This window comes from Vanellus vanellus (genome assembly GCF_965231255.1).
Source record: "Vanellus vanellus genome assembly, chromosome: 8".
Lineage (NCBI taxonomy): Eukaryota > Metazoa > Chordata > Aves > Charadriiformes > Charadriidae > Vanellus > Vanellus vanellus.
The window spans coordinates 3,371,766-3,398,137 of record NC_138913.1 but is presented as its reverse complement, the minus strand read 5'-3'; the positions used below and the strand labels follow the sequence as shown (position 1 = coordinate 3,398,137).

The following is a 26,372-nucleotide window of genomic DNA, read 5'->3' as shown; positions in this document are numbered from 1 at the left end:
TTCTTTTCTGCTTAGATTTCTACTGGCTTAGTAATAAGAATCCAGTGCCAAGGACCATTCCTGGTGCAAAGGACAGGGTCAGGGGCTTCCTCAAGGGACAGCAGTATGTAAAAAAAAAAAAAAAAAAAAAAAAAGTCATTAGTAGCCATTCACACCTTTAGCAACAGTACCCATCCAGAAAAGCTGTTCCTCTATACTGTCTCCATTTCTACAAATCGTTCTGATGACTGGTTTCTGGATTACTGGGATTAAAGATAATGTTTCTTGAAATATATGTGCCTCTCGGAAGAGATGAATCAGGGTAAAATGACACTTAAATAACTTGCTACAGCTGTTGATAGTGATAAAATTAATGGAAGAGTGAAAAGGTTCATTTTAGGATGTAATAAAGTATACAGACTGATAAGTGAATTAATTATACAACTGTTCTAATTATGAGGCAGTTCTATAAATAAGATGTGTGTACTTTACACACTGTCAATTAATAAATTCCGTATTTCTATATGATGCTTTCCATACATATTTTAATATGTATTTTCTGATTCTGTAACTGGAAGAAACTGAGTTATTTAAAATCTCACTGTACAACCCTTGTGTGTGGCCTCAGCCCTTGGAGGAACTCTATGGACCTCGACATGCTTCCAGACAGACCCACGCGAAGACAGGATACACAGTACAGAGAAGCGTGCAGGACCCAGGCCACTGAGGACCAGGGCCTTTCGCTTACCCTTTCACGACTACTGCAGCATTCAGACTGATGCCATGACAATGCGGCGTCTGCCCTGATAGAACAAGTGAGCTCTGCACAGACCCAGAAAGGGTTTATCAAGTACAAAGGATTATCAAGTACACATTTTTCATACTGAGTATTTATTTCCCAGACACCCTCATCCTGGCCCATAAATCCACACTGAAAAAAGTGACAAAACATTTAAATCGCTCTGCATCCCCAAACTCTACAAATTAAAAATGTAAAATAAAAACAGAAGCCATGCTTCTGACCTCAGGGAACCCTGAGGAGTAATTAACAACTTCATGCAACCAGTCATATGCTGAAGTGCCAATACAGTTTTAGACAGCTGCACTCACAGAAGGGGGAACATTTTTCACCCTCACCCTTTCCACTCTCCATCATTAGCACTAGAGTAGCTGGTGGCGGAGACCTGACAGCTTTATCACCCAAGCTGCCAGAATTTACAAAGCCACCTTTAAATTCACAGCAGTGCCTGTGCAGAGTCTTATAACTCCTGCAGCTCCTGGGTGAAAAGGGAAATTAAATGGAGCTGTGAAAACTGAAATGTCCTGATGAGTTACCATCTTGCACTTTAGATAACAGCTCCAGAGACGTTTGCAGGGAAAGAAAAAAACACTCAAAGTCTCGGCCCACATTAGAAGTATAATTCCTGTAGGTTTTTTTTCCAGGAAGGTAAGCAGTTATTGCCACTTTCTTACTTCTGTCTTAAATATGCCATTAAGCAGTGCGTGGCAACTCCCCCGAGAATGAATGAGTGGGAAGCCAAGAGCACACGTGCAGCGGCATATCCAGACTGGCTTGAAATCCGGCCCCTCCATCTTTCTCTGGCCTGTTTAAAACATAAACTGGGCACGTTCATAGTTATTTTCCTGCCTTGTGTTTCTTCTAGTCATTTATACCAGGCCACAGCTGAACAATTCCAAACCCGGTTTTTCTGTTTCCACGCTCTAGTTTTTTATTGGCTGCTACAAGCTTGACAGCCCAACACACGTACAGAACAGTGAAGAATCACACAAATGTACTTATGCACCGTTTTCTTCCAGTCCGGGATCTCCTTCTGTGCCCCTCCCACAGTCCCTCTGCAGCTGGTAGGGCAGTGAGGAGATGGTGTGTCTGGTTCTGAAGGCACACCAGGCCTGCCAGATGTCCTGCATGGCTCCTGTGAGTCTGGCTGCAACATCAGTAAGACACTAACCAGCATACGATGGCAAAACCACACAGCAACCTTCCCAAATGTAGTTTATTAATTTAAAAGGCTGATCTGGACCACCACTAATCAAGCTGATGTGGATTGAGAGGGCTGAAAAATAAAACCATGTCCATCGTTTCTCTACAGGCATTACCACAGACGTGATTGCACGCTCAGAAGAAATCAATAGCCTACAGCATTAATACTCACACCTATGCAAATCTGACCCTCTCTTAAATGATTTACACTACAAATGATTTCCTAAGATGTCAGATCTCTGGCTAGTGCCAGCCTACAGCAAGTAAGGTCTTACCCATAAACACACACCTAAAAATGCCACCAATTTAGAGAAAACATCATCCATCTCAACAACGAGAGTAATACTGGCTTTCCTTTGAATACTGGATCCTCACTAGGAAGAGACTGGGAAATTTTTCAGTCCACATCACATGGCCAAAGTCCAAATAATTTCTGATATCCAGACCTACTGTTGCTAAAGTTCTCAGGGAATTTGGTGGTCTCCTTTTTATCTTGTTTATTGTATACAAAGATGTAAAATCTTTCAGAAGTGGTGCTAAGCCTATAACAATACTTTGACAGTTTAAAACATACCAATTTTACTTGGATGGGTGGAAGCCATAGGGCAACAAGACCTTGCAGAGGCAATACAAAGTACCTTGGTGACTATAAAGAACAGTCCCGATGCTAACTGGCAGCAGATGGTGGCTGTACCACAGCACTGCTGAAATAAGGTGCAGAAAAATGCAGTTGAATATAAATCTGCAGTGGAAACATTTAAGGTATTATTAAGGATCAAATTCTTCTCCCAGTGACTTCACAGAAGATCTGGCTCCCCTAAATGACAGCCTTTGTCCTACCTACCCCTCTTGCAACGTGAGACTTGCCAAGTGATAGCCTGGAATTTACAGGAAGTGTATTATTTCATAAATAAAAAAATCAAAGATCAAGTGATTCATGAGGGCTTGAAAGTAAAAACTATATAATACCCACTGTGCATGGGGTTTCTGAAGAGTATAGAAATGAAACTTCAGTGCAGGGAAACACTTCTTTTTTATCTTTTTTTTCTTTTTCCTTCTTTGTTTTTTTTTAATAATATGGTCCATAGTAAGTCTCCAGAGAGGTCTGCAAAGAAACTTAATTTCAAAGGAGCAGAAATGAGTAATAGTCTGAGAACACAAGCAGCCCATCAAAGAAAAATGTCCCAAAGAAGAAAAAACAAGTCAGACAGCTCGACAGCCTGATTTTCAGTCCCCAAAGCAACTGTAATGCAACCAAAACAACTCTTCCTTTCCATCAGAATATTACTGTATTAAATGAACCACACACAATGTGTTGATGCAGTTCAGTTCTACTTTTCTCCATCATAACTGTTAACCTGCAGAAAACAAATGCTGACCCACAAACACACCTTACTATCATGGGAGTTCCTCTTTTCCAAGGGGAACAGTTGGTTATTATACACCATGAATGGAATGTAACCCAAATGGATTGTACCATCTCCTTCTTCTAAACCAAAGTATTATGTAACTCTTAATTAATGAATTACGACAGTGTGGTTGACAACAATCTCACTGTGAAGTTTTTTTTCAGCTTTGCGGGCAAGCTGTATTAGCAGTGGTCCCAGGAAGAAAGGTATTCATTGTTCTGCTGTTCTCCCCTGGAGAAGCTCAAAGCCTCTTTCTGAAGGGGAAGGAACAATTCTTCAGAGAGGGTGATGGGTGGAGCTGCAAGGAAAAACTTGGTGCTGTGATAACTTTGTGCCAGGCTTGGATATTTGGTATTTAAGCTTCAGTTATACTTTGAAAAGACAGGCATTAATTGTTTTGAATCATGCAGGCTGGAAGGGACCTCAGGAATTCTCTAGTCCAACCTCCTGCTCAAAGCAGGGTCAAACACGAGGCCAGAGCAGGTTGCTCAGGGTTTGAACCAGCTTAAGCTCGACACCCTCCAAGGACAGAGACTGCCAAGTCCATAGACAACCTGCTCCAGTTCCTGACTGGCCTCACGCTGAAGTTTTTCCTTAAACCAGTCTGAATCTTTCTTGTTTCAACTTATGCCTATTGCCTCACACCCACCCACCGTGCACCACTGGGAAGAGCCTGGCTCCTTCTCCTCCATGACCTCCTCATCGATCTGGGTGGCTGCTCTTAGGTTCCCTCAAAGCCGTCCCATCTCCAGGCTGAGCCAGCCCTGGTCCCTCTGCTCCTCCATGGGGAAAGGGCTCCAGTCCCAACTATCTTGGTGGCAGCTGCTGAACTCACTCCAGCTTATCCAGTTCTTTTTGTACTAGGAGACAAGCGTCAGTCTGGAAGGTGAACTCTTAAAAATTGGGAGGTATTTTATTTCTGTAAAATGTAACTTTATCAATAAATTTTCTCAGAATCCCACAAGGCTTTGCTAGGAACTGGCCACCGTGAGGAGGAAGACAATAGATCACTGACATCAGTTAAAATAACGTGCTCTTATTCTACTACTGGAACTCTATCCTCCCTTCAGAAAATCGCAATTGCCCGTCGGTTCTGGGGGGAATTTCACAATAAGTCCTAACAGTAAATTAAAGGCATCTAATAATTATCGTAGTTTAATCCTCCATAAATTAGTGACAGGATGAGAACCCTACTCAGCCATGCTTGATAATGATTTCAAATCAAAACTGGATTCCCAGCTGAAATAGTTGTTTCTTCACTCATAAGCATCTGCACCATCACATCATCTATTGTATATAACCTATAAGCTATGTTCTCAGAAAAAAATATCATTATTGCTCAGACACAGAAAGACTAAACAAAAGGAGAAGCTCAGGCACTTTGGTTTTACCCGTTTCTACAAAGTGACAAGAATTTGCTGGCAGACGTGAAAAGTAGCTGGTTAATTCTGAGACCAGAAGGTAAGCCTTCTCAAAATCGACACTGAGAGCAATGTAAATTTAATGCCAAACATCCCTATTCTTTTTCCACCAAAGTTGGAAATTCTTTTCAAAATACAATTAAAGAAGTGTTCGGAGATATTCAGCTGTAGTTGACACAAACAGGTTAAACCCAATAGTGTCTCACCACCCGCAGAGGGAAGATTTCTTCCTCGTATCTCATCTAAATCTCCCCTCTTTCAGTGTCAAACCGTCCCCCCTGGTCCCACGGCTCCCCTCCCTGACCCAGAGTCCCTCCCCGGCTCTCCTGCGGCCCCGAGGCACTGGAAGGGGCTGAGAGGCCTCCTCGGGTTGTACCCTACTGCCGCCATTTCCTGCAACAACAGCACGGGGGAGGAAGACGAATGGATCAAATCCCATGATTTTTACACACACACACACAAAAAAAAAAAAAAAAAAAAAAAAAAACGAATTAACGTTTCACAGAACCACCACGAATGGCAATGTTATTCGCAAGGGGCATTCACACGCCGGGCGGAACCACCAGCCGCAAGATGGCGGCTCCCGCTCTCGCTCCCGCCGGCCTCTCGCGGGACCGCTACTCTCCTCCCCTTCCTCTCAGGCCCGGAAAGCGGAGCCGCGTGTGTCGCCGCCGCCATGGAGTACATGACGGGGCCGGCCGCCCCCACTCAGGGCAACATGTAAGCGGCGGGCGGGCTGTGGGGTGGCGGGGCCCTGCCGGACGGGCCGCCGCCTCAGGGCGCCCCGTTGCCGCGGGGCGGGGGTGTACCCGGGCGGCCATGAGCCGGGGGGCGGGTAGCGGTTCTCCTGGGCCACCCCTTTTCTTTAAATAACTCAGAAATGAAATACAAGGTGTGCGTACCTTCGGTTCGCAGCGAGGCTCCCGTAGCTGTCGCCTGTGGAGGGCAGCGTTGCCCTTCGTGACTGACTTTTCCTCCCTGTGTTGCAGCCTCTGCTGCCAGTGCGGCGTGGCCATCCCGCCCAACCCGGCCAACATGTGCGTGGGCTGCCTGCGGGCCCAGGTGGACATCACCGAGGGCATCCCCAAGCAGGGAACCCTCCACTTCTGCAAGCAGTGCGAAAGGTGTGCGACCCGGGCTTCTCCCTCTCCCCCGCCGCGGGGGGACCGGGGTGGGGGGAGGGGGGGGGGCAGCTATCTCAGGGGCGGTGGGTCTCTGCTCTGCGTGTTCCTGTGTTTTCCGGCACATTCCTATGTTACTCGTGGAAGTAGAAAGGTGTCGGCAGGCGTGACTGAGAATATTGAAGTGAGGGAGTTTATGGTCCTGTTGGAGCGGGGCCAGAGGAGGCCCCGGAGATGCTGGGAGGGCTGGAGCCCCTCTGCTGGGAGGACAGGCTGGGAGAGGTGGGGGGGTCAGCCTGGAGAAGAGAAGGCTCCGGGGAGACCTCAGGAGCCCCTTCCAGTGCCTAAAGGGGCTCCAGGAGAGCTGGGGAGGGACTCTGGATCAGGGAGGGGAGCCGTGGGACCAGGGGGAATGGTTTGACATTGAAAGAGGGGAGATTGAGATGAGATAAGAGGAAGAAATTCTTGTCTGTGGGGACAGTGAGCCCCTGGGGCAGGGTGCCCAGAGGAGCTGTGGCTGCCCCATCCCTGGAGGTGTTCAAGGCCGGGTTGGACGGGGCTGGGAGCAACCTGGGCTGGGGGGAGGTGGCCCTGCCCAGGGCAGGGGGTGGCACTGGGTGATCTTCAAGGTCCCTTCCAACTCTAACCATTCTGTGATTCTGAAGGAAAAAAGTGAGCAAATCGGTACGGATTGTAGTAAAGGTGTGAATGCACTTGGGATGTGTGAATCTTAGAATCATAGTATAGAATAGTTTGGATGGGAACGGACCTTTAAAGACTATCTAGTCCAACCCCCTGCCATGAGAGGGACGTCTTCAACTAGACCAGGTTGCTCAGAGCCCCGTTCAACCTGACCTGGAATGTTTCCAGGGATGGGGCATCTCCCACCTCTCTGGGCAACCTGGGCCAGTGTCTCACCACCCTCAGCGTAGAAAATTTCTTCCTTATATCTAGTCTAAATCTTCCCTCTTTTAGTTTAAAGCCATTACCCCTTGTCCTATTGCAACAGGCCCTGCTAAAAAGTTTGTCCCCAAGATCGTTGCTTTGGAAGGCAAAAGGTGTAGCTGTATAGTTGATATTAAAACTGAAAGCTTGGTAAATAACTGCTCAACTTTTGAGTGGTTTAATTTGCTGAAACAGCTTCATGTGCTGTAAAATGCTTCCTGTGTCATAGGTATCTTCAGCCTCCAGGAACCTGGATTCAGTGTTCCTTAGAATCAAGAGAGCTTCTTGCTTTGTGTCTTAAAAAAATCAAAGCTTCGCTGAGCAAGGTGAGTAGCTAATTCTGCTGGTATTCCATAGCGTGTCTATTGGTACTTCATAGAGTGAAGTTCAGCTAACATACAGAGTTCGATCTCTTTGTTGCAAGCATTTGTACTTGTGTAGAGCTTATCAACTGATTTATATTAAACAAAGAATGACAACCTGATATCAAATAACTCTATTCTAGACTTTTGGAGGATTTGATAAGGTCAGGCTCTAACAAAAAATTCCCAAGCCTACTGGGGAGGCTCATGCAGTGCAAACCTGTGGCTTCAAAGCGCATTGGGTACTGCACAACTGTTACTGCATAGGTGGGAGTTGAGCATAATTAACTGAAGGGAGTTAACATGTTTTTAATGTGCCTTAATTTTAGTTTTCTTTTTTGCTTTTTTAAAATTGTTTATACAGTACTTGTTCTTAGTGGTTTATGACAATATAAAAGAGGATTGCAGAGGTCTATATGTAGCTTAAACTGGAAATCACGTGTTTAAATTGAATAAAGTATCCCTCAGATTCAGAATCTTACCAGAGGAAAAAATCTGAGATAGTGCTTTATACAAAAAAAGTTGTTACCACGGTCATCAATGTTTTAATTAGGTTGCCTTGTTTTGCTTCTTGCTGTTGGGTTAGTACTTAATTATACAAAATATCTTTTGCTGCAGTAAATTTGAATGTTCTTAGTTTTGGAGATTAAATTGGCTTTAAAGTCCTGAGGAAACCATTATACTATCAAAATTCATCGTTACACGGCATCCAGAGATACTGTTGAATAGTGTATTAAGTTACTCTGGTGTGACAGTCTGAGGTTGCATCACCAGTATTTTAGGTAGCTCAGACTCTGTGTTCTAACTAAGCATTATTAATTGGGTTTGGTATACTGATACATATGTTTTTAATTAAGGTTATTCACTTCCTTACTTGGTTGAGGAACTATGAACTATACCATAAGCTTGTGTTTTGTGTTTTTAACGCGTGCTGGTACAACTGGTGGCAGTAGCAGCTGAGTTCTCGTTCTTTCCCACTGGCAGGTCCGGCTGATTGACGCAGGCTTTATTTGGACTGAACCGCATTCTAAGAGGCTGAAGCTGAAACTGACCGTTCAGAAAGAGGTAACTGGAGTACAGTATTCTGCGTGTGGCTTTTAAAAAGCTTTTATGGCAATCAGTATGATTTTTATTTATTTTTTATTATTATTATTGCATTTTAGATCAGTAGTTCTCTTTGGTAAAGTCCAGCACGTGTTTACTGGCATATCCTGAAACTTGAACTTTTGTTTTGCAGGTGATAAACGGAGCAGTTCTTCAGCAAGTATTTGTGGTGGAATACATCGTTCAGTCTCAAATGTGTGAAGACTGTCACAGGATTGAAGCTAAGGATTTCTGGAAAGCTGTAGTGCAAGTCAGACAAAAGGTAGAGGCAAACTGAATTTTTGTTTGTTCATGGCAGAACAATCAGGCAGACAAATATTTGGATGATTTTCTGATTTTTTCACTTGCATGCTACCACAGTGATACGTTTTGTGTTCAAATGTTTGTGTTGGGTTTTTTTCATACTGATCTTAATTTAGAAAAACTTCCTCTCTGCTGTCTAGTATTATTAGCATAATCTTTTTAAATGGTGGCTGGCAGGAGGATCTTGTGTGAATTACTGAGTATCCTTCTGTATCTTAAGGTAGTTAGAAACAGTGGAAGAGATTTTTCATAAATATTTACATCTCCTTTAAAGAAAATAGTGTGTCTGGTAGTCAGTTACACAAAAATGAGAAACAGAAGCTGAAATCTTTTTGGTTACTTGGAATAGACTTTGGACTGTTCCTTCTCTATATGATTTCTTTGTATAAATGTTTATTCTTCAGAGATACTGCATTTGCACAAGACGGTTCTTAAATAACCTTGATAATTTTATCTTTGGTTTTAGACTCTGCACAAGAAGACTTTCTACTATTTGGAGCAGCTGATTTTAAAACACAGGCTTCATCAAAATACACTTCGCATCAAAGAAATCCATGGTAAGTGAGGTGGCTTGTTAGTCTGGAGGTAGAATAGACTAAGCTGTTTTCTGTTGTAAGAGTGCTTGTGCTAGTAGCTACGTACGGATAAGCAGCAGATTACTTAGCCTATGTATTGTGTTTGGAAAAACCATGGTATTTGAAAGAGGTATGTTCATCAAGCTTTCTTTTCTTTAAGATGGCCTGGATTTTTATTATTCTTCAAAGCAACAGGCCCAGAAGATGGTTGACTTTCTTCAGTGTACAGTTCCATCTAGGTATATAATTTACGTTTATTGCCTTGAATACCCAAAAGCTTTTGGGAAGTGTCTTTTATCCTTCACTTTTAAAGAATTTTGTAAGTGAAAGCATAAGGAAATTGTATGCTCGTTAAAACAGGCAAAATCCCTTCTGTAGAAGCCCCGTGTCTTCCACTTAGCCATTGTAAAACTAACCCTCCTGCATTTTTCCATTTCCTTAATTTTTAGATTCGTAGTACGTAGGTACGCACTTTCATTGCTGATATCTCCTGTTTCAAGTAAAGTCCTTCTTGCCGGCTGAAGTCTCTGTCTTTATGTTTTATAGATCAAAATCATCCCAACGTTTGATCTCGCATGATATTCATAGTAATGTCTACAATTACAAAAGCACTTTCTCTGTGGAAATTGTTCCAATATGCAAGGTAGTTTCTCTCTATCTCATCTTCAGGGTGTTATTGTATGAAGTGGGTAGAGTTTGGTTTTAGTGACGGAGGCCTGATTTATTGGGTATTTGGGGGGATGGGGAAGGGTCTACTCCCCACGAAGCGTGGAAATTGCAGAGAGCAGCTGTCTTGAGGAAGTTACTGGGTGGAGAACTGAAAATGCACAGTTTAAAAATCTATTTCATATTTCTCTAAAGTCTTGGTTGAAAATTAAGGAATTACGAGTGTAATTTTTTCTCTGTTTGCATGCAGGACAATGTCGTGTGTCTGTCACCAAAACTGGCGCAGAGTCTTGGTAACATGAGCCAGATCTGTGTGTGCATTCGAGTAACAAGTACCATCCACCTCATCGATCCTACCACTCTGCAGAGTAAGTTAGGTGTTGTCTTCTGCGCTGCGGCAGAATTCTGCTGGCACAATTATTTTAATTTCTTTTTGTTTTCATGAAACCTTGTATTTTTAGACCTTAATGTTGTGAATTTATTTGTACAATCACTAACGTAGAGATTTAATTGCGAACTAAGACATGGTTCTCTAAGCTTGGTTTCCAGAGTATCCCAGGCAAAACATGCAGGTTCAGTGGCGTTCATGGATGTTCTAGGTCTCTGATAAGCACTTACATTTGTCACATATATTCCTCTAAAATTACAGCATCCATTTTTTCTGTGGGTTATGATTCTAGCCACTTTGGTGCCAGAAGCACTGTGATTTGATTGGTATTTGCTGGTAAGCTCTACCAGCATAATGCCTCTAATAAGAATATACCCAGGAGAATGATTCTTGTGAATAAAAAGGTCTGCACTTCACACACATGATGCGTGATTTGGCTGTGACAGATCAACTGCTCTTGTAGCATGAGTTTGCAGTATGGGTCATGTCCTAAATACTTGCATGACAATAACAAACTTGAACAAAACGTGTTTGGCAGTTGGCTTAAATTTGGCCAATGCTTCCTTTTCCTTTTAATTTCTTGGCAAGAAATCCTCTCCCTTGCTATTGCCCAAGCTGGTGGTTTTTCTTTTCCAGTTGCTGAAATTGATGGAAATACCTATTGGCGCCACCCTTTCAATAGCTTGTTCCATCCCAAACAGCTAGAAGAATTTATCATTATGGATATCAATAGGGTTCAAGAAAAGAAAAAAGGTGCAGGTGCAGGAGCAAGATCAAACAAGGTAAGAGTTCTCTCTATTTGATTCTGTGTTTTGGGCTGTCCTCTCCCCTCCCTCCCCTACTCAGCTGAATTCCTGTTTTGAATCATTCTACCTTGCAGTCAGACGGATGCTTTTCTGTGTCTTGGCACTGGGAAAAGCTCTTCTCAGGAAGATGTCGACAGTGTTTTGGTTTGGAAATTGCCCAGGAGTTATGTGAATTCCGCATCAGAAATTCTTTTCTGTTGAAGAGTTAAACTCTACTATCATTACTGAAATTATTTTATGTTAGCTCTGCAACTCTTTCATTATTAAACTGTTTTTGTTGAAGCATAGAAGCAATTAATGAATCAGTACCGAACACTTTCTTTTCAGTCAAAAGCTGTATGTGGTGTAAAGTTACGAAGTGAAAAAACCCTGATACTAAAAAACCCATCTAGCTATAGAAACAGCCTTTGTGGAGTTTTTGTGAAAAGTGGTTGACATGTCTATTTCCTTACTTTTGTAAAGATGAGAAATGAGGAGTAGCAAGCCATACATTGGATGCTTGATGTAGAAATACAAGTTTAATTACAAATGTAAATTAAAGCAGTTATATAGCAGTACAAATGTTCTAATAGCACAGCAAGTTAAGATGCATTTGATTACAGGAGTATGTTATTTTTTATTCCTCAAGCACACGCTGGCTGAAGCCTGGGTACAGAAGACCTCAGAGCTGAATACAGATCATCAGTATTTCTGCTGTACTCACTTGGGGCACATTCTGAATCCTGGCGACCTTGTCTTGGGGTCTGTTCCGTTTCTTGGTTTTTATTAAATGATTATTTAATGACTGAATTCTCTGGATTCTGTTCAGGCTTGTGTATTATCAAGAAAGTTTTGAACTGTTCTGATTTCTAAATTAAATCAGTAAAAGGGATAGAGTCTTTTATTTTGGCCATGAAGAGATGGTCCTAATACAGGAAATCTTTTTTTCTAGCACAAGTCACCAGGTGAAAAGGGCTGTTAGTAATAAGAACTGAAGTATTGACTTTAAAGTGCAGATTGGAATAACAGTTTAAACACAAATAGATGGGAAGGATTTTTAAAATACTGGGCAAGACCTTTTTGTTCTGTACTGACTATCCTATACAGCAATGACAAACGTGACATTTTTGTAAGATTAGGCAAATCAGGTGATTCTCAAACAGGCTTAAACGTGAATGTTATTGGAGCTGTTGTGAGCCCAACAGAAGCTCCATGGATATTGCTGTTTGGGTTCAGGAGGCTGGGGAGTGCTACCGAACAGAATCTGGGAACAGCAGCTTCCAGTTATTCATGGTTATGACAGCTGAGTGTTGATGTGGATTTTTTATTTGCTCTGTACTCCATTTGGAACCATTTCTCTTTGTTAGGAGCTGTAACTTACACTGTGCTGCTCTTTAATGCAAACATATGATACATTGAGTTCAATTTTGTAGGCTTATATAAAAGGGTAGGATAAAATACCTATTTTCATTTTAGATTCGACTTGGCAAACTGCAACTTAAATGACGAGTTTGCCAATAAGATGAACCCGCACAATATTCCTGATGTGGTAAGACCGTTTTCTTTCTCTGCACAAAGTTCTCTGCATTACCCAGGGGTATTAGGGAATATGATTTTATAATGAATACTCATTAGTTCTGTGGTGCCTAAAGGAAGAGGGGATATTAATATTGAAATCTGAATAGCTTCTAATTTTGAGAATTATTTTCTCACTACTTATGTTTTTGAGTGGTGGTTAAATAATGCATGTACTTTACCTTACCTTACTCTGTGTTGTTTTTGTTCAAATGACTGTGCAGTGTGTGGTGAAAGCTGTATTTATGACCCCAGTGTGCATATGCCTTTTCAGGTCATAATACAAAGTGTTTGGAAACTTTCGAATTGTCAAATGCTATATAAATTCTACATAAAACTTGTGAGTGCCAGACTGACTCTACCATTTGTTCAGCTGATTTTACAGTTGCCCAAGTCCAGACTTGGGTGTTGTTTTGGATGTTAAAAGAGTGTCTTCAGGAGTATTGAAGGTGTGTATATGCGCTGTTTTTCACTGTAGATATTAATAAAGAAGAGCTATGACCGTACCAAACGCCAGCGCCGCAGGAACTGGAAGCTGAAGGAGCTGGACAGGGACAGAGAAGGCATGGACACAGATGATGAAAGGTTCAGTATCTGCCATGAAGCTTTTCAGTCCCTCCTACCCAGGATACTGTGCTAAGTCTAGAAATAACATTTCTCTGTTTCTGCTGAGGATAAAGGCAGTGTAATGCCTAAGCTGATGCACTGACTTTTAAGGAGCCGCAAGCAAATGCTGCTGGTTCTGTTTGAGCGTGCTGTATTTTTTTTTTCCAAGAAAAGCTTAAATCATGAGACAAGTGAGTAATATCTGAAGCATTGTCTCTGTAGCTTCCAGTTGGTGTCTAGCAAAAGGGACACTTTTGTGAAAACATGCGTGTCGCTGGTTTGTTCAGTGACAAAGCTCATACAGCAACAGCAGATTCTAAATAACATTCAGTTGAGTAGGAAAAATGAGGCAATGAGAGTTAAATTAGGACAGGCAAATTAAATTACTTGGAAACTAATAAGTGATTAAAAAAGAAGAAAGAATGAGTTGGACGTGCAGGAATGCTGTCAGAAGGCACGTCAGAAGCACTGCGGATTGCAGTCCTTCCCAGGGGCTTGATTTCTTTGATTTTATTTTGATTTACAAATTTGCATAAATCCAAAGGAGAAGTAAGTAAATACATTAAACATCTTTTACAGACAATACCAGGACTTCCTTGAAGATCTAGAAGAAGATGAAGCTATAAGGAAGAATATCAACATTTACAGAAGTAAGGCCCTTTGAACCGTTCAATTGCATGTAATTAAGTCATGACTATATGAGTGCAAATATTTTTACTGAGGTTCTGTATCTGGTTTCTTTGAACTACTTGTGCCTAGAGAAATGCTGTAACGTAATAGCTTCAGGAATTTGATGTATTTCGCGTGCACTAAATGGATGTCGATGTTTTTTGTTTGCTTGCCTTTAACATGAGAGAGAAGCGTATTTTCTTCTGCATCCAAAACCTCTGCTGGGTGAAGGATTTGATATTCAGTGTCTTCCGTGAGGGCAATTGCCATGGGATTGTTGGGTTTTAGGAAGATTTGTTTTGGGGGCTTGTTGGTTGTTTTGGGGGTTTGGGGTTTTTTTTTCCCCTTCCTTCCTTGGGGTTGTTCGGGGGTTTGGGGTTTGTTTTCTTTGCTTAGCTGTTTTTTGTTTTGTTTTGTTTTTTTTCATTGTGTTTTTAGATGCAGATGTTCCAGTGGAGAGTGACACAGATGATGATGGTCCTCCACGCATCAGTCTGGCCGAAATGCTGGAGGATCTCCATATTTCCCAGGATGCCACTGGTGGGGAGGGAGCAAATATGATGACAGAATAAGAACAGTGCATTAGTCAGTGCAATAAATATTCCCTTGGTGAGGAAATAGTACCCCAAACATAAGTAAACATTACAAACTGAACACATGAACATGAAAAGTAACGTGATAACTACCACTGTACCCCTGAATAACAGTCCTGAATTCAGATTTTATATATAATCTAGAGAATCAGCAATTAAAGTTAAATTTCTGGTGCAAGCATTGCAATTTAAGTTCCGCACGTTCCTCCCATCCCCAAGTGCTTTCTGTCCTTGCAGTGTCTGCGCTGTAAAGCCCCCAAGCTGGCAAACTTCAGGGTTATACATGGGGAGCAGTCATTGTCTTGTGCTGAAGGCAGCTGATCAGGAAGGCTGTCCAGAGGCAGAGGTTTTATTCTAATTTGCTAAATTTGTAGGTAGACTACCTACCTACTAATTAGTGCTTTCATTTCTTCACATGGAAAGGTATTTTTCCTGATTTGGTACAATGGTTTGAAGCCTTTTATGATATTGCTAGATTATTCCATATAACAATATTTTGGGGAAGCTCAAGAACGTATCTTCCATTCCTTTGGCGAGGGAAGTCCAAATATACATGTTGCATACACAAAAAAACTTCCCTGTAAACTGATTGAAGAATCAGCCCTTGATCAGAAAGATGGGAAATGTCTGTTAAGTATAATGAATATTGCATTGTACTATATTCCATGCCTGTATCGGTGGATTAAAAGCAATATGCATAATGTGTAATTAATACACCAGCTATGAACTATTAAAAAAACTCTACAGATATTTTTGGTCCGTCGTTATTTAGTTAACTTTAAAATCAGATTTCTCTCTGTTGCAAGCCCAAAGAGGACGGAAGTGGGGTAGGGGAACGTTGCATTCTTGTTTTCGTTTGGTTTTAATTCACTTTACTGCACAAAGGTGGTTCAGGAGAAATTTTGCTAAGAGTTTATGTGCGTTTACATTTGTTTTAACTCCATATAATTATGGAAGCACAACATAGCAAGAGTGGTTTTGCCACTGCATTTTTTTTAACTTTAGGAAAAAAAATGTTCAAAATAAATGGCATTTGTAAAGGGGGGGGGAAATACTAAAAACGTCAAGTTGGAAAAAAGATGTGAAGGATTCATCTGACAGGGTACTAATGATTTCTCTATCAAGGATCTGTAGAGCTCAAATGAGAACATGTCGTTTGTCACCACTTGTGTGCTCATAAGAGAAATACACAGGGCTGAAAGTCCATTTTTTTCTCTGTAGTATCAGCTGAGGCAGTGTTCGGGAGTGCCTTCCTCTGTTTCACCGTGCCTCCCAGCGTTTCAAGGCCTCAAAGAAAAGTTAAGAAATTACCCAGGAGTTAGGATTATTCAGCCCACTGCCAGGTGAGAGACATTTTTGCCTTATTCTTTAGTTTAAATGTAATCATTTGACTAAGTGTCTCCCAACAGCTGTGAATCTGCTGGATTTCAGGCTTACTGCCCAATCCCAGTCCAGGTGCCAAAGGTATTTTTGATTGCAAAGGGTGGAGCTAGCTTTGTCGTATTTTTTTTACTGTGTAGAAGAGCGGTTAAGAAAAATCCTTAAAGCTGCTGAGAACTTAAGATACAATTTATGTCATGACAGTAATTTAGTTCAGTATAGGGAAGGCATAAAACCATGCTTAAAAAATATCCATGAGGATGCAGCTGCATAGCTAACCTGAATTATCACCACAATAAAATCATTTTATTACACATATTTTACAGTAGCTACACCTGCCAGTAGTGCTGGGGAGATGTAGATAAACTCATTTCTAGTGACTGTTGGGCCAAATCTCTGGAAATTGAAGAACTTTAATTTGTAACCTATAGCCAATGAACGCATTCTGTGTCTGCATGAGATGTGGTTTGGGTTGTGATTTTTCTGACAGAGGTAAAAATGATCAAGCCTTTATCTTACATAGTTCGGTAATAAGCTTCCTGGTGTTGGCAGGTGAAGGGGGAGTAATGAGAGCTTGTTTAAAACTGCTGTTTTGATCCGTCCTTTTCCTTCCTCGCTAATGTTTTCCTTCATAGTGTGTCTCAGGAATTTCAGGTGTACTGCTGTCATGTCTGTCATCCTCTTTGTTACTGGAGATGTTCCTCCTCTTCCTTTCCCCTCCACGGTCTGTTGCCAGTCCGTATTGCGTTTCAAGCATCTTTCAGCAAGAGTCTTGTCTGGAAAGATCTCGTGCTACGGATGGTAGGCAAACAAGTCATAAATCTAAGTATATAGCTTGGCTTTCTGCGCATTTGTTTGCTAGCCGGTAACGCATGGTAACAGCTCTCCAATGAGCAGGTCAGCTGTGGGTACTTGAAACCAAAGTTAGTTCTAATTTTAGGTTCTTGAGTTTACAGTGTCCCTTTAACATTTAAAGAGTTGGGAGCCAAAAGAGGCTTAGCTGGTGTGCCAGCAAATGAAATGTTTGCCAAGGTCTTCTCCCTGACATTGGATAAGCAATTTGACAAAAGGTACTTAATTCACGATAGATGAAAGGCTGTCACTTATCCTGCGCCTCTTTCTGAAAATCTGTGGATTGAACCACAGCTTAAAGCTCTTCTCCTTTCATACATACAGAATTTGCTTCCGGATTTTAAGTCATAACTGCTTAATGATTAATTTGCAGCTGCTTTTGGATGGATTTTGAATTGGAAGAGTTGAAGCATAACACCCCATTAGTTTGCTGGGGGAGGAGAGGGGGGTTGCTTTTGAGATGGGAATATACACAAGTGTGTGTGTACCAGATTTGGCAGAGGGTGCATGATCGTGAGTAACAAGCAGTAGCAGTATGCATAGTAATTTAGCAGTAATGCAGACGTAAAAGGGTTGTCTGAAGTAGTTAAGTAATGGTTAAATTTGAAGTGTGTTTGCAATGTGTAGTAAACTAGTAGTAGGACTAAAAAGAAAGAATACTTCTTAAAGTATTTAAAAAAAGACAGCGCAGCCAGCTGATGAGATTCTGTTTCAGCAGAGAAGAGAAGTTTTGTCCTTCAAAACAGCCAACATTTTGTTCTTTCAGCAGCAAGGCTTTTACAGCGAGAAACCAAGTGAGGCTTGGTACAGCCTTTCAGCCCTGGCACTGTAGCTCCCCTGGCCGGGAATGGTGGGAAGAAGCAGTTATTTAAGCTAAGGGAGTGCCACCCTCCCTTCCGGCTAGTGAATTACTGGGGGGGGGAAGAATGGAGACAGAGAAAATGCAAGACTACATCTAAACTTTGTGGGTGTTTAGTACTGAATTTCCATTTTGCTTAATGGCAAATTGCTTCTTTTTTGGAGTTCGGGTGCCTTAGTGAACAGTGTGTGCAGTAGCTCCCATCAGCACTTGATGTAGCAGTGTGGTTCTAGATCATATTATTGAAATTAAAAGTTCTCTTTAAAAATAAAATAACTTTTATTTGTCATGGGAGAAGCTGTCCAGAACTTTGTAATAAGACCCTGAAATTTTTTTTTTTATCACAGAAAATGGTGAAGGAGAACACATACAACCTTACAGCACAAAAGCTGGATGATTGAGGGAAACAAATACACAGAAAGGGGTGGTTTGGATATGCAGGTACTACTTCTTGACATTTTTTTTCTATAGAAAAAAAGAGTCTTGTATATTGATGATGAAAAGCCTAAGGTTGATAACGTCACCTTTAACTGCTCTAAAAATCTGTTAGTAGATTCTCTGATGTAACTACAGAGGTTCCCAAATATGGTTCAGGTAGAAATTGTTCAGGAAAATAGTGTTAAAATCGTGCCAGACAACTTACCGTTGTTGTACTGAAAGGACTGCTTCTGTGCCAGTTTGGGGAAGGTGAGGAATAGAGTATGCACAAGTTGTCATTGAGATACTGATCTGATGGGGAGCTCTAATAGAATCGATATTTTAGTCTCTTTTACTCTTAGGAGTAGCTTAAATATAGGGAATTACAGGGGAATATTCTGTAATAAATTTTTCCTTAAAGAAGTTAGACTGGTGTATAGGTTGCTTCTGTTGGTTGGGTTTTGGCTGGGGGGAGCATCCTTTCACTGAGTACCACTGAGAAGAGCCCGGCTCCGTCATCTTTACTGTCTCCTATCAGTATTGATATGGATGAATCCGATCCCGCCAAGCCGCCTCTTCCCCAGTCTGTGCGCTCCCGGCTCTCTCGGTGCCACCAGCAGTGGGAGAGCTGCTGTTACGGTGGAGGGGAGGAAGGAAACAGTAAGCTGATCATACCATTTCTAAACAGGGAACGTATTTTGGGAAAACCTACCCATATAAAACCCATATAAAACAGTGCTCATCCTCTCAAACCACTTGGGGAAAAAAACTTCTGTAGGTGTGTCTCTCTCTGGCCCCAAACCTTAGATTAGTTCCTGTGCCAATTCTATATCCTTTCACGTCCGTCCCTGGAGGCTCCATGCAGGTTTAGAAGCTGCAGGGTGCCACGCTGCCCCCATAACCCAGTGTGGTTTATGATGCTCATCCTCTTGCTGTGGCCCGGAGAGACGCTGGGTCTGATCCTGCCCAGGCTGGGACCAGCAGCAGCTCCGTGGGGCGCAGGGGAAAGAGCAGAGTAGTGTGTGGTCCATTCTAGGAGAACACCGCCTGTGGTCAAATTGCTGAGGATCTGCTGTGGGTGAGTACTGTTAGACAAACTCATTTTTCTTTTTTTTTTTTTTTTTTTTTTTAACTGAAAGATGCTCAAGATGAAACACAAAGTGCCGGGTGTGTTGTAAGGACCTTTCTAGGAATGGCCAAATATGCTTCGCTCGAAAGGCTGCAGCGTCTTGATGGGAGGGATGGGTCTCACTTTGGGCAGGAGGCACCCGCTGTGGCACCTGTACATTCTGAAGTCCCCATAGAAAAACTGAGCTGTGCCTGTGATTAATGGGATCGGCCACCTGATGTCACTATTCCTTCATGTTAATGGCCCCAAAAGCAGTCTGTTCAGCTGCTCTAAAGATGGCTATAAACTCTGAAAAACTTGTTATGACGATGTAGTTCCTAATATTTTCATTTAAGTTTAAAATATCATGACACCAACCTAAGGAAAAATAAGACAAAAGCTGCTTTGATCTTGATGTTAAAGGACTTGTTCCCGACAAACTGCTCCTTCTGCCAGGAGATCCGTCTCTACGCTTTGCCAAGGCCGCGTATGTTAGCTGCATTCTCCCAGAACAGTTAAATATAGGGGGGAGACTCCTCTGGTGGGTTTCAGAGAGGTTTTGGCAGCGTTTGCTGTAGCTCATTCCAGAACATAATAATATTATTGCCTTCAGAATTTACTGACATTTTGTGGCCTTCATCACAAGCTCAGGGTGGGAACCTGGTTACAATATGTAAGAAACAGGAGATGAAGTTTAAAACTTGTCAGGGTCTCAGTTCCATGATGAGAAACAAAGCGTAATCATCAAGGAAGAGAAGTGCCTTTGTGTAATTTGAATATTCAGCTCTATAAAATGAAAACAATAGTGTATGACAGAAATCCACATCAACAAAGAAAATGTTTCAGATGTGCCAAGCACTGAAAGGGCTTGAAAGACTATTTTAAAATAATCTGTGCCCAGTGACAAGTTTTGTAAAATAGAAGGAAGCTATTTAAGCCATAATTTATTTGGCAGGTTGTTTGTACACCACTTAGCATGGTGAGACTTTGTGCTGCATGGGCCATAATGATTATGATTAACACCTTTGTTAGTAATGTAGGTCTTCATTAATTCGTACCTTTTTGTAAGGCAGATCTGAGATATAAAGGACAGTGATTTTTAACCTATACCTCTGCTGAAATGGATTTATGCTAATGTATGAACGCTTGATGTATTTAAGCCAGTATGAATGCAGCAGAAGAGAAACCCCTCAAAGCCATTTGAAGTCCTAGGTTTGTTTTAGACTTTTCCTTAAAAGGCAAATGTTCGTATTGAAAATAATCCAGAATCAGGTCCTTTATTCTCACTCAATAAATTTCATAGAAATTTCTGTGTACATATTATTCTAGATAGTATTTACACTGTATACTGGAAACATCACCAATATAGGAAGAAGCAGTTTTCTGTAACTATAGACAACTATAACTAAGCTGCTACATGAAGTAGTTTCGGCTGAGCGGAAAGTTAGCAGAAAGTTTCAGCCAAGCAGGACTGAGTAATTTAAGGTCAGCTTTGTAAAAGGAAACAACAGATCTGCTGTAAACTCAACGTTGTTCTAAACAAATACATGGAAGATGAAAAGGAATATCTTCTGCGGGATGCAGAGGCTATTAAGTGCTGACAAGTCCATCTTAGAAACAGGATTTTCAAGTCAGATAATGAATAGCTAAGATAAGAACTCCGATTATGCTCAGATGTAAATAGTAGCACAGACAAAATGCCTATGTCATAGTAGCAAAACAAAAGCAACAACAAGAAGCATGAACTTATCTTAGGCCTCTAAAAAAAACCCTGTTAGAAGTAATCAGGAACAGAGGGGGGGAAGTTCTGTGTGAACAAAGTCATCATCTTCATTGCCTTTAGGAAGCTTAAACTACTTGGATCGATAAAATACAGATTATAGTTTAATGAAAGATAAGCTGTAAAAGTCCTACAATAATAAACCTTCATAATGAGGACACTGTGAATCTGCCATTATGTATTACAGCTGTAAAGATCAAACAGTTCATAGTGAGCAGTTTTATTTTAGCAGACGTTTATGATTTTGTTCTTTAGTTTCAACTCTTGCTGAACCAGTGTTGGCGAGTTGTGCAATTTAGATATGAGATTCCTTTTAAAAACTTCATGAAGCAGTGATCTGAATGGTGCTGCACATCACCCTCACCTTCCTTTTTAATGTGCAGTAACAGTGACATGACCACCCCTGCACAAACACAGGGACCAGGAGGTCAGATCTGTTTGCAGGGGTGGGGAGTGTAAATGATGTCCGAGTACCAGACTGGGTTTATGTCAGAAACTTGTCAAATTAAGACTGCGTGTTTAAGTCCACGTTTGCAAATACTAAAATTAATTCCCTTATTGACAGGAAGTCACTAAGCAGCACATACTGTGTCTACGCTGTGGTCAACAAGCCTAGGAGAGAGAGCAACAAGCACCTCTTGCATCACGATTGATAATAAAACGCTGCAAATAAACGATGATGCATTCATGCATCAGATTGATAACAAAACCCTGCAAACAGCAACGGCAACCAACCGCCTCTTCCCCCATGCACACACACCCAAATGCTCAGCCCACACGGCCAGTGGAAAACAGGTGTGCGGCATGAGCAGCTCTCCCGTGCGGCAGGCATTGGCGTTAAGGATTTGGTATCTCCTGTTGAGCAAGCAGATGCTCTGAGAAGGTTTAGGAGACTAAGCAGCCACCCCAGTGTCTGACAACCAACCTCCGGTCACGTGGACTCTGTCTGCATCAGCGTGTCTGTGCAAAAACTCTCTGCAGGCGGCTGGCCTGTATATGGCAGAAAGTTTGTCTGAAAAACTTTGCTTGTTCTTAGTTGTGCAAGAAACATAGGCAAAGCGGGATGGAAATGCTACTGGTGCCAGCGAGAACTCGCAGGGAACTGAACGTGGTGTCCTCAGAGAAGGGCGGGCAGGCAGGAATTGCGGGGGATGTTCCCTTTCCTGTTCCTCTTGAAATACTTTCCGCTTCAGCCACGCGATCGTAAATCTCAATTTACAACACTTAACCACCATGTTTAAAAAACAGATGTTGTGACCACTCAGTGGAGACTGCGAAGCCAGTATGAACTCTGCTGATTGAAAAAAAACCTTGAAGAATGTTGAAGCAGGCTGTTGCAGGAGTCTCTATTGCACATCGGATAGCATCTGTTCTCACACAGCTGGGATAAACGCTGTATCAAGTGTGCGGCTAGTTTGATAGACACCAAATTATACCAGTGTCTGACCTTGATGAAGTCTCCCTTGCCAGATGAGCGTGCACAGGCCTGACATGAGCAAATCTGGAACCATGGTCTTATTCTATCAATTCAGCACCTCGGGCTGCTGGTCCGAGTGCCGCTTCCAGTAGGGAACCTGTCCAAGCAGGTTAGCGTTTCGAAACTGAAATTGCAAGGTGGAGCTTGCATGTAATGTTTTGAATCCCATTCTGTAGATGAGAGCCTTGGTGACATGCAGGGAAAAGATTATACCGAGTAAAATTAATCAGTAAGTTGGGTTTTTTTCAGCTGCTGCTTGGCCCTTTGTTTCTTTCGTTGCTTTTTGGTGCTTTCCCAGCTTTCTCCGATTCACACAGCCGAGCTGAGATCTTTGCTGCTGCAGAAGGGCAGGAGCTGGGACGGCGTCACTGTCACTAGCAGACAGCCAGGAGCCGTCCGTGCGGAAGGACTGCCGCGTGCAAACAGGGCAGCTCGACAGACACCGTCCTACACCACCGTTGCAAAAGAGGCACCAGGCAGTTCAGGCAACCACAACAAACACCCTGTGGGTTTGCGCTGGAGAGACGGAGAAAGGGCGGCAATAAACACAAACATGCCCAGGGTAAGAGTTCCTCCTCCTGCAGCCTGATGTCCGATTCCTTAATGTCGACAAATACTTTGGCTGTGTGCGTGTAGTCGTTTACTGTAATTTAGTGTGACCGTAGCTATGGTGGCCTGGTTATCCACTGAGCTTGTGTTGCAGGGATATAACGCGGTGTGTGCACATACAGTGCAAAATCCTGCCTTTATCCAGCTACATTATAGACTGACAGTTTTGAAATAAAATTGTGTTCATAAGTAGCTTAGTAATTGACATAACTAAAATATTGTGTTTCTCTCTTCCCTTCCTAAACATCAATAAATGCAATATACATACTAAGCATGAAAGCTGCTGGGAGCAAATGTAAGATATTTATTACTTTAGCCTTTATATTACTTTAATAACACATACAATTGAATTCTAATCTGAAAGCATTAAATAGAGGATTTTTTTTACAAACTTAGAGATTACTTGGGTACTGTCAAAAGAGCTGTAAGTTTAAACTCAGCTGCCTTCATTTTCCCAAATAAACTATTTTCACATCCTGTCTTATTTTCCCCTAATTATAAATTGGGAAAGTAACTGAATGTCATGTTGAGATGACAAATAACATAATTAATGTCTTCACTTTGTTTTATCACGGTCTATGACCAAATCTCATTTCATAAGTCATTTGATTGCCACTTACTAATAACATCCTATTCTCTTGAAGGAGAGGACATTCTAGGAGCATCTCTGTACAGGAAAGATGTAAGAAAACTCACTTCAGTGTGGGTGGGAGCAAAGTTGCCTTTATGTTACCCTGTACGCACCCTGCCTCTGCTGTGTTCTTCTCCTGGTATGACACAGAGCACCAATTCTAGTTGCCACGTTAATTGTGTCAGTCCTTCATCCCTGGCCAGCTCCGGTCCATGTCCGCTGTGGCAAGCTGACAGCACAGGCATCTTGTGTTTCTAAGGCTAAAGCTTAAAAAACACAGAATTTGAAACAAAGCCAATTACAGAGTGTCCGGCACATCAGTTACAAAATCTGCAGTCTCAAGAGTTCCTGTTTCAGACGCTACTCAACAGATAAGAGTATAAAAGGAGATAAAAAAGTGGGAATAAGGATTTTAGGACAAAAGGAGAGCCATTGTATTTTAGGTAGGGTTTTTATTGTTTTTCAACTCAAATGTCCCTACCACAACTGAATATGTAGTTTCATATTCTGTATATGATATGCATGCTTTACCAGTCTTCTGAAAATAAAACAAAAATTACCTTTTTTTTTAAAGTCCAAGAAAATTAGAAATTTATTATGAATTTTCATGGAAGTAAACCCCCACATTTTTAATAAATCAACTGCATTATTTGCATAATGACGACGAACCAGTCAAGTAATTCATTGTATTAAATAATTGAGGAAGCTAAATAAATAATAAAATCATTCTATAAATACATACATACCAAGCTTAGAGAAGCAGCTTATAGTTGTATAGTATTGTGCAAAACCTTTTGTGTACACATCTCTCCTGTCAGCAAAGCTGTGGCAGACAAGAACAAACGCATGCCATATAATTTCCCAAGATGAAAACTCTCTATATCCAAGCAGCTCTCCCTGGAATAACAAAATATGCAGCACAGTTGTTTCTGTACCAAACCCAGCTTCGTAACTCCAGCCAGTCTTTAAAATTGAAAGCTCTTTAAGCAGCAGTCAGTCAAACGATAAAAACAAGGACTGATTGAAATTGTTTTGGCAAAATAATTTGCTGTCGGAGAGTCCCAGAATACATAAGAACATTAAGAGATACTGCAGAACAAGACAGTGTTTGCACACACCCTGAACCTGTTTCTAAACAAAAATGGAGTTTTAAGAAAAACAGTTCTTTGATCCAAAAGTCAGTGTCAGGTTGCCAGTGTTACTTCAGGACAGAAATAGTATTTTCGTGTTGGTTTTCAAATAAGTGCAAGAAGAATTGGAACGCCGTGCTAACGTGGACAGGGACAAAGATGTAAGCAGTGTAAAATACCATAACTAACATAGTAATGTTGAAAGTGTAGAAGAGCAGTTTTTCCCAGGGCTCCATGAGATAGCTGCAGGTGATTAGTTCAAACTGGCAGTACAGCCAATAGAGGTAGTTCTTCATGCTCTTAATATCCATCTTCAACTCTGTGCCGCTTCTGAAAGCCTTCCCTATTACAATAAAGGATAGTGACTAGAAATAGAAACATTACCAAAAAAAAAGGCAAAAAAATATATAAAAACATCGTATGGGCAGCAACTCCATGCTACTCAGTTTGCTAATACTGACCATTTTTAGCAAATGATGTTTTAAAACCATAAGAGATCTAAAATTCCAAGATACACAAATATATTTTAAAGCATAAAACACGATCAGATACTAACAGACTAGCATGAGTCATTCTTTTACCCCATCCCATAAAAGGCTTCATTTGTGTTCTTTTTTCTTTTCCTACATTCAGTTCTGAACACAACAGTCCAATTTAGACCACGGTGTACTGGGCACCACTATTTACCAAGAAGGCTCCACAATATCTCTTTTTTCCAGAAATGGGTTACCCAATAACTGTTGCAATTCTGTTCTCCAAGCCAAACTCTACTTTCATAACTTTGCTTTGCACTGGATTATTTAAGACACTGTTGAAGTGGCTTAATTCAAAAATCACTTCAAACCCTCTCTCCTTCACCACTCATGGATTTTGACATGGAACTTGGCTAGAAGACTGATTTCTGCTACCCAGACTGATTTTTTACGTCTTATGCTTCAGTTGCTGCTGGAATGCAAACTGAGTATGCAGAGTACCACACGTACAGAACTACAATAAAAGGAAACTATATACAGATTACCCAGCTGCTCCTGCAACAGAGATTGAATTGATCTGTTGCCAGAATGAAAACATATAAATTTATTTTAAAGCTTTGTGTTCAAACTAATGCTGATAATTATCGCGTGTCACATTATATAGTTACCAGAATACAGAACTGGAGAGGTAAAGGGAAAACAAGACTGTTTCAGTTACTGGTGCTTTCTGGCATTTGGTAAATAAAAGGAGACAAAACAAAAACTGTGATTCCCCTCTTTTTAATTGGAAACTTAAGAACTTCAGGTGATGTCAAGATGTGTGGAAAAAAACTTACTACACAGAAATTAACTACAACTTCATAGATCTATATAGAGTGGGATTTTATCCTAACAAACGCCACTTCCTAGTTTTTAGATAAATTTTGCCTCACCTTTTCCATTTTACTTCCATAGCTTCCACACCTCTTTTCTGTCTGACAGGTGAGATAAACTAGACAATGCTTCTGTAGTTCAGAATTATTATTAACTACTTTTCACAATATTCTTACTATATCCCATCACATATCTGTACATTACATGCAGGTTATACTAAATCTAGGTTATATTTAAGCCTCTTATCATCAAATGTATTGCCAAGCTACTTGGGAGAAAG

General features: G+C 41.3%; 1 protein-coding gene across 1 annotated transcript; it reads left to right on the top strand.

Annotated features, from left to right (window-relative positions):
• Nucleotides 1–5,454: 5,454 nt before the first annotated feature.
• NMD3 (NMD3 ribosome export adaptor) lies at nt 5,455–15,245 on the top strand. The gene is made up of 15 exons (XM_082486946.1): nt 5,455–5,531; nt 5,801–5,935; nt 7,107–7,203; nt 8,224–8,304; nt 8,477–8,605; nt 9,113–9,203; nt 9,382–9,460; nt 9,768–9,864; nt 10,138–10,255; nt 10,912–11,057; nt 11,710–11,822; nt 12,537–12,609; nt 13,114–13,220; nt 13,821–13,891; nt 14,349–15,245. The coding sequence occupies exons 1-15, from the start codon at nt 5,488–5,490 to the stop codon at nt 14,480–14,482; spliced, it is 1,515 nt and encodes a 504-aa protein (XP_082343072.1). The 5' UTR covers nt 5,455–5,487; the 3' UTR covers nt 14,483–15,245.
• Nucleotides 15,246–26,372: the final 11,127 nt, after the last annotated feature.